The 11,429-nt window shown below is 34.4% G+C and overlaps 2 protein-coding genes across 6 annotated transcripts; both read left to right on the plus strand.

The window, feature by feature from the left end:
• Positions 1 to 280: 280 nt before the first annotated feature.
• LOC112289226 (PRA1 family protein A1) lies at positions 281 to 3,237 on the plus strand. Of its 5 annotated transcripts, none has more exons than XM_024534266.3 (7): positions 281 to 737; positions 1,439 to 1,479; positions 1,686 to 1,764; positions 1,990 to 2,076; positions 2,321 to 2,406; positions 2,727 to 2,822; positions 2,944 to 3,237. In XM_024534266.3, exons 1-7 carry the CDS (start codon positions 580 to 582, stop codon positions 3,045 to 3,047), a joined length of 651 nt encoding a protein of 216 aa, XP_024390034.1. In that variant the 5' UTR covers positions 281 to 579; the 3' UTR covers positions 3,048 to 3,237. The 5 variants fall into 5 exon arrangements, with proteins under 5 accessions (XP_024390034.1, XP_024390035.1, XP_073393587.1 ...); XM_024534267.3 differs by having other exon boundaries at positions 2,727 to 2,798; XM_073537486.2 differs by lacking the exon at positions 2,727 to 2,822.
• A 1,072-nt stretch (positions 3,238 to 4,309) lies between these two features.
• LOC112289322 (uncharacterized) lies at positions 4,310 to 7,015 on the plus strand. The gene is made up of 8 exons (XM_024534458.3): positions 4,310 to 4,609; positions 4,903 to 4,998; positions 5,128 to 5,211; positions 5,433 to 5,593; positions 5,839 to 5,956; positions 6,065 to 6,200; positions 6,407 to 6,576; positions 6,724 to 7,015. The coding sequence occupies exons 1-8, from the start codon at positions 4,403 to 4,405 to the stop codon at positions 6,958 to 6,960; spliced, it is 1,209 nt and encodes a 402-aa protein (XP_024390226.1). The 5' UTR covers positions 4,310 to 4,402; the 3' UTR covers positions 6,961 to 7,015.
• Positions 7,016 to 11,429: the final 4,414 nt, after the last annotated feature.

Below are 11,429 nucleotides of genomic sequence, written 5' to 3' on the forward strand. Positions count from 1 at the left end.
TGTAAATATTCCAATATTTACATTCAATATTTCAAAATAACTCCAACTCTTTCGTGGCTGCGGTCTTAGGGTGCTCAGACTTGGCATGTGCTGCCAGGTCTCTGAGAAGGGGGGCCATTAACCGTCCCACGTCGGAGTCCGGTGCGCTGACCAACGATTTATCGCCGTCGTCGGAGCTTGCAGATGGCCTCCCTGCCTCCGTCGGTCGGTCGCCCCGCAGTCTCGCCCATCCTTGCTTCTTATGTCCTCGTCTCCAGCTCGCATCGCTGCTGGGTTCGTTGCGGACGGCCAACTCTCGGAGATCCTATTGCCTGCGATTTTGAGCCCAGAGGTTGTCTATAACGATAGATCGGGCAGGACGAAGCTGTATCGCGCCTTAGGGTTTTGTTTTGAGAGCCAGGAAGTGGATCTATCGGAGAGGAGGAGGATCGCCTGAGGCTTTGGTGGTGTACCTTGGGTGTTTGGTGTGGTTAATTTGAAGGAGGGAAAGGGGCGAAAGGAGTGGTCAAGGTGTTCGGTTTTGGTGGAGGAGTTAGCGGCTTGGTGCCTTTGGAAGTGTACTGTGGTGGGGAAGGAGTCATGGATTGGAGTAATGTGACCATAGATGAGCTTGTTGATGCTTTGAAGGAGGTGGAATGGTCACAACCGCCTCGCCCGCTGGCAGAGTTCTTTGCCAAATTTACTGTTCCCAAAACGCAGTCGAAATGGGATGGACGCGTCAAGTGCAATATGTACTAGTGAGATCTTCTTTCCCTCTCACTTGTCATGGCATCCAAGTGGTATGATGAAGATTCTGCAACATGTGTCTAATCTCTTTCTGTTTATCTCTGAGCGAGAAGTGGTGAATCATGCAATCGGGCTCGCTGATTCTGGCATTCAGAATTTCTTTATTTTCCCCTCACCCTCCCTTTAATCTCTTCGCGCGACAGTCGGATTATGCCCGCCTAATTTTTCGATATGGCTAGAAATCAGAGCGGTTAGTACATTGAGAAGGAACTACACGAAGCTCTTTCTTTAGCCTCTCATAACCAGAATTTTCAATCACATTCGTGCTGTAGTGTAGCGGTTTACTGCATTTCCTTCACTACCTTAAGCTGATCACCCAATCACTGCTTGATCAGTACACTTCTGTTGGTTAGTAGAGCTGTCAATTGCTCCTTACCCTCAGGTGCCGTCAAAGGGCGAGTTTCTAGTTTGGTTCTGGCATGTGGAGATCCATGTCCTAGATTATAGGCGCTATCTTGCTCAGTCTACATCTGGCATTTTTTTATTTTATTTTATTTTATTTTCTTCTTTCTGAATGATATTGCTTCTATGAATCTAGATAGGTATTTACTTTTCATCCTTGTCTAGTGAAATGACCACTCTTGAATCGGTATCCGTGGGTTCCGTGTGTGTTCATGGCAGTTAGCACTAACATGTTGATTGTTTGATGTAGCTACCGCTCAAATTACTTTGTTCTCTTTTCTCTTGTTCTTGGTAAGTATTTCTTTTTAGCAACCTAGTTCTGTCATTTTCCTCGCATTTTGGGTGGCATGCTGTACAACTGCAATGCACAGCGCATGGCATAGCAGCTCGCAAATTTGTGGTTCGCATGAATTGCCATGCAGTCTATACGAAGTAGAACGCCATAATGCACCACTATTGACGTTTTAACCTTCAGCTTTCGATTTGCTTTTTTGTAGTGATTGCATTCATACGGAATCCATTTGCATTGGTCGCTGTGTTTCTCACAGCCCTCGATATAGCTTGTCTCAACGACAGGTGAGGCATTGTATGACCCCTATTTGCAGTCATAGAGTCTGCTTCTATGAGCGTACTTTCGTTTCTCTTGATCAATGGGTTGTGAAGCAAAGGAATCTTGGTTGAGAGTCCTGGTTGCATTCTCTACATCATGCTCTTGAGTTATACACCTCTGATTTCAATGTTGTCTTTACGACATGTGTCACTTGAAATGGAGTTTTTTACATGTATTTTTGTGGGTTGCAGTTTTGCCGTGTCATTAAGTGAAAAATTGACGAGGACTGTTCGAAGATTTTCTCCTCCACTTGCTCACAAGTTGCGTGCTCCAGTATCGTAAGTTCTATTTGTCGCCTAGTTCATGATTCCCATCCTTTTTTCTTTTCTTTTTCTTGTTTCCATACACATGTCATGCCTGGGTTGTGTATTAGGTTTGATGTGCTTACTGTTAACTTTCTTTTGCGGGCACAATTTTAGAATTCAGTAACAGGATTTCTCGAAGGCTTTACATCCAACTTGCATTATTGCAGCGTCAAGAGAGGTAGGTTTAATAAACCTAATGTTTTTGTAATGTATGTAGGACGGGAACACGGGGACGGCCCTTGAAAGGCACAGTCTACATTTGTGGTCGCGATCGCCGAATCTTTGTTGGTGCCCTGGGATTAGGTGTGTGGGAAAAGGACTTGTTTGACCGTATTATATCTCAATTTTCTGACTGGAGCAAGGACACGAATGTCTTAATCAATTAGATGCAGAAATCAATTTGGGCAATTCACAGTATCTCATGTTCGCCTAAGTCGTAGCTGTTTAGGTTTGCAATACACGGTCAGAAGCCATGTAACTCTATTGAGAAATATACATATGGTTGCTTGCGTATCTGATAACTGAAGTAGAATGTGGTTAGCATTGACCTGTGACTTTTTGCGAAGTCGTCAAATTTGCCTTAAGCAATATGATGGATTGGTGATTTGGTCTATTCTGTGCAGTTACTGCGCTCTTGTGGTGGTATTCTTCTGCAGTTATTACTATTCTTGGTGCTCTAATTATTGGAATAACATGTAAGGGCTTCATATACTTACAGCGTATGTAGTTTCACTCACTGATTTATTGTGATGCGATTTTTTCTGTTTCATTTGTTATCTTTCTGAGGAAGAGTGCATTATTCTCAATTTTGACTTGCCTTGTGCGGGGTGTTCGTTGTAGTGCCGTTTTTACATGCAAGTTTCCGCACTCCGAATTTGAAAGCTCGGCTCAACTCTTTTCGGGAAGAGTTCCGTGCTGTCTGGAGAGGCTACAGTGATGCCTAAGACGGCTAGTCTTTTTTGAGGAGATGATCGACGATTTAAGGCGGCCAACTACTGTGTATTGGCTTCTTAGTTGTATAAGAACAGTAGCAACTTGGAATGAGAGCTCAAAGACTTTGAGCTTCACTGTACTTTGGATGTCAAATTTCCTACTTGTTTTAAAATTCGTAGAACACGACCAATCTCTTTTCAAGCTGGTGTAATTTTTTAGTCCTTGTCTCTTGTAATGCATGTGTTTATAGCAAGATTCTATTAGTGTACAGTTTCCTTAAGATCATGTTGGGAGCTCTTTCGGATGAAGTGTGTTAGTTGTGTACTGCAATCAAATGAAGGTGCTTCTTGAAGCAAATGCTCATTCGTTTGCCACCACTGTTCGTTTCTCTCACCTGATGCAAGGGTGCTTTATTATGGACCCTGTGCAAGTCTAACTATTCGAATCATTTTATAGTCACTTTCTCCTTAGGCTGTAGAGAATAATGAAACGTTTATTTTTGTATGGTAGCTTCTACTTGGTCCAGCACTAGTATAACCTCGCAGAATGCAATGAAGAGTCATTAAAGTATTATGAGTGGTAGAAATACTGTCTTTCATTAATAATTGGTTTTGATGTTCTTGATTTTGGATTTTAGATTAATGAAATTTATGTATCTCATAGGACAACTTTTGGTGAAAGTTATTAAGTTGGGGTGTAGGATGGGTATTAATCAAAACACATGTGACTCATAATTCATAGAGTCCAAACTGGATTTTTTAGGTGTTGCTTAAAATTATTCAAAATTCAATAAATCGAAGATACAATCACTTCGAAGTAGTAGATTTGCTAGCCATTTTGTGTATTCCAAGTTGAGAACGATGAGTAAATTAGAGCCAAACTTTACTCCTTTGATTTCTATTCTTTGTTTTAATCATCATATTTTTCTGTAAACAAAAAAAAATTGTTAATTCCAGCATCAATTGAATTAGCTGAATCAATCTCGTTGCAAGGGAAAGAAGAATTTGCATTGGATTGGTTATGGGCGTTGGACCACTTGAATATTTCAATCGAAAATTGTATTCGTATTGTAATATATTTAGAGGACCTTTTGTCAAAAAACCCATTTAAAAAATTTGTGGTTCAAAGGCTTCTGAACGTTCATTTTCACTAAAAATACACCCTTTTAAAAGCCTTGGCCTTTAGAGATGGTGTAAAGTAAAAAGAGACTTTATCATAGACCACAACGTGGAGATGGCCACTGTCACCTGAATTCTAGACTAGTAATTTTCTCGGGTGTTCTGGTGTTGTGAGAATGGCGTCACTTGGTGTGTGAGCGCTATCCGCTTGCGACTCTGAGCTACACAGTTTGTTGTCACCGTCTTCGATGGCGCTCTCCTGGAGCCGTTCGAGTGCCGTGGGGTGTGGGTTGGTGCCAGTGGTGAGAGCTGGGAATGTGAGGAGTGAGAAGAGGTGTGTTCGCGGTGTGCAAGTGAGGGCAGCGGTTGCGTCCGCATCCAAAATTGCTGATACTATGCGGTATAACAAGCTTGGCGACTCCGACCTTTTGATCAGTGAAATTACGTTGGGCACGGTAAGCTGATTCTTTTTTTATCTATCTATCTACTTATATGTTTAAAATTGGGTATTTTATGTCCTAGCGGAAACCCGTGCAGTTGGGCATGGAAAGGTGGTCTTTCTGCAAGTTATGCAGGACTTTCTGCTAGTTTACTATTTCTTTGATTTCGACCAATACGAAGGGCTTCTTTGTCTTACACCTAAACTTTGTCTTATACCTAAACTTCCTTATGATATAGAAAATATGTGAAATTAACAGATTTAGTTGGTGCATTATGACGTTAACCTGAAACTCGAACTGAGATGCAGATGACATGGGGCAACCAGAACACGGAGAAGGAGGCTCACGAGCAGCTTTGCTATGCCTTTGACAATGGGATCAACATTTTCGATTCGGCTGAAGTTGTAAGTTATTGGTTCATTCTTGACTAATGTCTTTGGATTGAGTTCATGCTATCAGCATTGTCCATACTGGTGGGGTGGCGTCCGTGTCCTCCAGAGCTAAAGCGGCACAATATATGGTTATTGCTGCAGTATCCGATTCCTATGACTCCAGAAACAACTGGGCGAACCGATAAATTTATAAGCACCTGGTTGAAGACCATGCCCCGGGATAAGGTCAGTTTTCTTTTGATGTAATGGGTGGATGTTCCTGGGATAATATTTGGAATGTTTGCAACTATGGAACAAGCTGAACTTTTTGGCGAAAATCCACTACAGTAGGTGAACGTGAACAGCGTCACACAATCTCTATCAGAAGCGAGGCCTCATGCTTGCGAATTTCTTCGGGAATTTTTTGAGAGGGAGTGCTCAACTGGCGTAGTGTGTACTGAGCGCAGGTCATTGTGGCAACCAAGGTAGCGGGATACAGTGAAAATAGAACTTATATCCGCGACAACGGCAAGACGGTGAGGGTGGACGAAGAAAACATTACTGAAAGTGTAGACAAGAGTTTGAAGCGGCTAGGCACCGATCATATTGACCTTCTTCAGATCCATTGGTACGGCCTCGAATTGAACTGCCCATCCTCTCGTTATACTTTGCCTCTTCTCTAGTAATTGTGAAACGAAAGTAGTTTTGTCAAGTCGCATGAATAGGGTAGGGACATCATTAAGGAGGCCAGAAGTCTAGTTGATATTTTTCGTCTGCACATCATGGTGGTCTTTCTGTTTAAGAACGAAGGTGGTCATTTCAGTTCAGTTGGTTCTGAAGACCGCTTATCTGTCATTGTTATTGACCATCCAGGCCCGACCGTTATGTGCCATTGTTCGGAGAAAAATACTTTGATCCCCAAAATATGAGAGAAGCCGTTCCTATCGTGGAGCAACTTGAAGCCCTGAAGAAGGTTATTGATCAAGGCAAGGTATGACACTAAAAGGACCTACATCCGATTACCCAGCAGCTTCTCTGATAAAGTATTTTGACTTTAATCATGAAATTATAAGTAACTAACGTTTTGATAGCTTATCAGGTCAGGTATGTGGGAGTATCGAACGAGTCGTCATGGGGAGTGATGGAGTTCACCCGGGTAGCTGAGCAACTGAACCTCCCAAAAATCGTCAGCATCCAGAATAGCTACAGTTTACTTGTTCGAACAATGTTTGAAGGTAATATACGTACTAATAACTTATTTGAACACAGTATTTGGGCAGCACAATTCCAACTCTGCTAGTGAACCATTTCATCGGCATGTTTTCATTTAAGGTTCTGTCCAGTGATTCCTCGAGTTGCCTCTGGTCGCCGTGTGGTTAGTAAGCACACATCTTTGCACAGAATTTGCTGTACTTATGCGCGTCCGATGGAACTGTTGCAGTTGATTTGGTGGAGGTATGCCATCCTGACAACTGCAATGTTGGGCTACTTGCTTACTCTCCGCTTGGTGGAGGAGCCTTGACCGGGAAGTATACAAACCCTGAAAATACAACCGGACGATTCAACATATTTCCTGGATACATGGCCCGCTACAACAAGGGGCTTGCCAGGGTAAAGTCGCTCTTCCTTCATCTGCTTCTTTCATGGTTTTTCTGCTTGGTTGGTTTCTCTTGATATGTGATGTTGCTTGAATTGTCACAGACATGTATGTGATCGCCATTATCCTCATTCTTGATTTCGTTTGTGCAAAAATTTCAGGAGGCCGTTGGTTTGTACGTCGAGTTGGCCAAGAAACATAATTTGTCCCCAGTTGAGCTTGCTCTAGGTTTTTGTCGTGACCGACCTTTTGTTACTAGCTCTATTATTGGTGCGACTAGTTTAGAACAGTTGAAGGAAAATATGGATGCTTTTGCAGTAACTAGACCTTTACCTGACGAGGTTAAGGCAGGTATAGATGAGATATTCAAAAGGTATAGGGACCCAGCTTTTATTTGAAACTTGTAATTGCTCCATTGTTTAGTAAATTGTTGCAAGAAATTCTTTTCACCTAGACCAATGCAATTTCCCTCGACACAGCCTCACCCAGCTCCTTACATGTGCATTTCCTAGTGTTGAAATTGGAGGCTCGGAGTATGATAACATTCATCACCTGCCATGTGAAATTTTGCCTGGTGATATGACTGGCCCTGAAAGCACTAGTTGCATGTCTCTTCTGTTACCAGTTAAATTTGATTTTATCACCTCAACATCAGCAACAAAGTTGTGTATTGGGTCAATTCAATCTTGTCTTTGATTCTATTAGGTTAAGCTGAGCAGGTTTGGATTGGAAATGTAGTGCATAACAAAGCATGTTCAGGATGCTAACAAAGAATTGGCATTAAGGAAGCCTTCCAGTTGTGCAATGCAAAGACGTTCATAGTGTTCATAGTGTGTAATGGGTAGCACCTACTTTGCCACTGCTTGACATGTGAATAGGATTACCCCATACTTATATGTTTGCATACTTTGCAACCACTTGATTTTTAGAATGGTGTTCAGTTTATTTATAATGTGCAAGGATGCAAATATTCTTAATTCTAGCAAAAGTATAGTAGAAGAAGTTTGCATTCATAGTTGACTTAAAATAATGATATGGTGTGTACATTTGTAATATGAGGTGGCTATAAAATTGTTGACAAGGTAAATTTGGGAGACTTATAATATTTATATATATATATATATATATATATATAGGAAAATGTTAAAAAGACCCATCCATATAAATATATCTATTTTGTAATAAACATGGCATGAAGAAAATATGAAAATACATGATATAATAATAGCAACATGAAAAAATCCATGTTTTGTTAGTTGATGTTGTACATATTTTAGTTGCAAAAACACAAAAAAACAACAACAAACAAATTTAATCTATTGAATGAAAATGATTTGTGTAATACCAATATAAAAATCTTTATATTTTTTAATTTTTTCAATAAAATTATCAATTTTAGATGCCTCAAAAATGTCTTCATTTATTACTATGTTGTTAAAAGTAAATACAAACAATAGATTTGATTTTAAATGTATTGCCTCTAAGATGACAAACTTTGATTGATGAATTTCTTCATAGAATTGGTTTCAAATATAACTATCACTAAAAGAAGAAGAAGAAGAAGAAGAAGAAGAAGAAGAAAAAAAAAAAAAAAAAAAATGACATTCTCTAAAATAGCATTAGTTTGTTGCATCAAAACTTTATTTACACCTTCAAATTTTTTATTAAAAAAAAATTATCATTTTTTACTTTTTTCTTCTATAAATATGATTATTTATAAAAATGAAGTACTAACTCTTTGATTATATTATTCATTTAATATTCAATATTTTTTTTCTTCCACATGTTTGTATTAAATATCATTCAAATAATCTTTAAAGTTATTCATGTCTTACAACAATGTTTAAAAAACATAGCTTCTAAACATGTATACTTTATATTATTATATGTTTTGAAATTTTTAACAATAAGGAAACAAATAAAAATTATATGGCTTCCATGTTATGTTTACATAAGCATTTAATGTTAAAATAAAAATTATCTTTTATGCTTACAAGAACATTATGAATTTTTTTTAAAAGGTTGTGCATAATATATCTCTGGTCTAACTATTTAAACCTATTTCTTTGGGTTTTTTATTTACATGCTTTCTTGTGAATCTACTTTAAGTTAAAACTCTATCCAATTCTAAAATCCTAATAATATGCATGCATTTTTTAAAAAAATTACATAAAATATTACTAATTCTCCTAGAAAGTATACATAATAATAAGCAACCTTTGCAACATATATATATATATAATATTATTTTTTGAATTAAAAATCTTGAAAAGTATTATTTTTATTATTTTTATTATTTTTTGAAATTAAAATAAATATCAACTTTTAGAGATATTTTAGATTTTAATAGAAAAATTTAAATATTAAAAATATAATCTATTATATTACATAATTTATAAACTTAATTTATTTATACTCTCACATATTTATTTTTAATAAAAAATAAAAAATAAAAATCTACTTGAAATCTTAAAGCCCTAAGATAATAAAACAAGATGGAAAAATTATAAATAAATTATAGATTTAAATTATATATTCTAAAATAAATAAACCACGTTTTAAAATACTTGCACTTATTAGACAAAAATAATGTTTTTGGTCATTGTCTTAGATTGTAAAACTTACTATAAGTAATGTATTGTGAAATTTTCATAATTTAAATGTCAATCAAATTCCATCAAGAAAACTTATTATATTTATTTTTATAATTTAATTAAGTAATATTTGGTTTAATTATTATTATTTTTACTAATAATTTAAATCTACTAAGAAAAATATATATATATATATATATATATATATTATTAATATTATTAATATTATTATTTTCTATCAAAACTAACTTTTTTTTTTTTTCTTTTAAGAAAAAAAAAATTACTTCTCTATTCATTGCAATTTAGTTTGTCTATGTAATTCATACCAACTAACAACTATCAAATTTTCCTTCTTTAGTATCTCTCGATTTTTTTATTATTTTACAACTTCAGAATAATCTTTAAATACTAGCTATAAAAAAGTCCAGGCTACTGTGACCTCACAATTATTTTATGAAAAAAATTATCTTGATTTTTGTCATATTATCTACAACCAATAAGAATCAATATTAATTTATAATAGAACTAAAGATAATTAACTAGTTTCTTTAAGATATATATATATAGGATATTACGTATATCACCATAGTTTTTGTTGCTGCAACTATAACTTCTACCCACCACATGCCATCCATACCTTTTGTCATTGTTGAATAAATAAAAAGTCATTGTTATTATTTATAATTAAATTTAAAAAAATTCTAAATAGTTTAAATATGTAAGAAATATTAATGGAATATTTGATTGGAATAAAAAAAAAAAAAAAAAAAAAAACTAAAATAATATCTGAGTGAGTAGCAACATGTGGTGACAATAGTAAAGATTGTGTTGGCATTAGTAATATCCTATATATATACATATATATATATATATATATACATTAAATATTTTTATCTATTAATTAAGATTAAATTCTTCATTGAATATAGTAGATTATTTTATTTACTAGATTATTTATTTCTAAAAAAATATATTATAAAAATTAGATTGATTGATATTATTATTTATTTATTTAGTGAAAAATAATATCAATATATATATTAAACAAATATTATAAGATAAATTTTCAAAAATTTAAAATAAAAGAATATATATTTGAAGAACTATAAAAATTACTATATAGTTGCAGTATATTAATTCTAGTTTATTTCATTAGTTTAGAAAAAAAGGATTTTAAAGAAAGAGGTTATTTTATGTATATTAGAATTTAAAGATCATATTATTCTTGTAAATTTTATTTTTATTTTTAATTAAAAAATAATTGACTAAAAACACAACAAACTCTTTATTTTGGTAAATATATCATTTCTTCACATAAATCAACTCTACTATAATAGAAAATCTTTGAATACTACATTTAGTTCTTTTAGCTTTGTATCAATGCAATTATTAGTCTTATATACATGATACTATTTCCTACTACACAATTAATAAAATTTGTAAAAGAATTTTTACTTTGGACGAGTATGTTTTTAATATGTAATGAATTTGTTTAGTTGAGGAATTGTATGTTTATAAATTTGGCTATATTTTAGCTTTAGGAATCATACTTTGCTCTTACTTAAGTGTTGTTTAGATTTATACTTGAATCCTAACTAAGGTCTTTCTATTCTTAAGCCTACCAATTAGATGGATTCATATTATTTATTAATTGTAAACTACAATCTTTTTTGTTTAAAATTTATTTGTAAAAACTTTAGGACTAAAAACTAGGACTAAAAAATTGTAATAACAAGAGATTCTTACCAATATTAACTATTTTGTTATCTTGATAAAACCACAAGAAAATTATTTGTCTAAACTATTTTATCAATTTCATCAAATTGAGTTATTTGTAAACTTTTTTCTTCATAAAAATTAATAAGTATAACCTTTAAATATATATTTTGAACCAAAATAAGAAAAATAATAATAATAACTTTAATATTTTAATATTTAATATTTTATAATTCAAAACTACACACCTCAAAACTTTTTCTAAATATATGAACTTGATCATAAATTAATTAATTACCACCATTGGGTTCTATTGGATTCTTTTATTTATCTCTACAATTATGAGTAGCTTTTATTCAATGAGTTATGCTAAAATTGTGTTGCATAGTTTGATGGCCATTGTAGGCAAACCAAGAACATAAAAAATAGATATTGGTATTTACAAGACTCTTTCAATTTAGTATTCGATTGAATCCACCTTAGTGATTACTAGACAAGCCATATATGAATATATGTATATGTATATATATACACATTAGTAGAAATCCTTGCCATTG

The sequence above is a fragment of the Physcomitrium patens genome, chromosome 12 (genome assembly GCF_059467195.1).
Source record: "Physcomitrium patens ecotype Gransden chromosome 12, ASM5946719v1, whole genome shotgun sequence".
Taxonomy (NCBI): domain Eukaryota; kingdom Viridiplantae; phylum Streptophyta; class Bryopsida; order Funariales; family Funariaceae; genus Physcomitrium; species Physcomitrium patens.

Bases quoted from the DNA above. Each gene is read 5' to 3' on its own strand.
- LOC112289226 (XM_024534266.3), top strand. From the start codon at position 580: ATGGATTGGAGTAATGTGACCATAGATGAGCTTGTTGATGCTTTGAAG. The intron at 1,480-1,685 runs GTAAGTATTTCT...GCTTTTTTGTAG, and splicing joins TCTCTTTTCTCTTGTTCTTG to TGATTGCATTCATACGGAAT. The intron at 2,407-2,726 runs GTGTGTGGGAAA...TATTCTGTGCAG, and splicing joins TGTTGGTGCCCTGGGATTAG to TTACTGCGCTCTTGTGGTGG.
- LOC112289322 (XM_024534458.3), top strand. From the start codon at position 4,403: ATGGCGCTCTCCTGGAGCCGTTCGAGTGCCGTGGGGTGTGGGTTGGTG. The intron at 5,594-5,838 runs GTACGGCCTCGA...TTGACCATCCAG, and splicing joins GACCTTCTTCAGATCCATTG to GCCCGACCGTTATGTGCCAT. The intron at 6,201-6,406 runs GTAATATACGTA...GAACTGTTGCAG, and splicing joins TGTTCGAACAATGTTTGAAG to TTGATTTGGTGGAGGTATGC.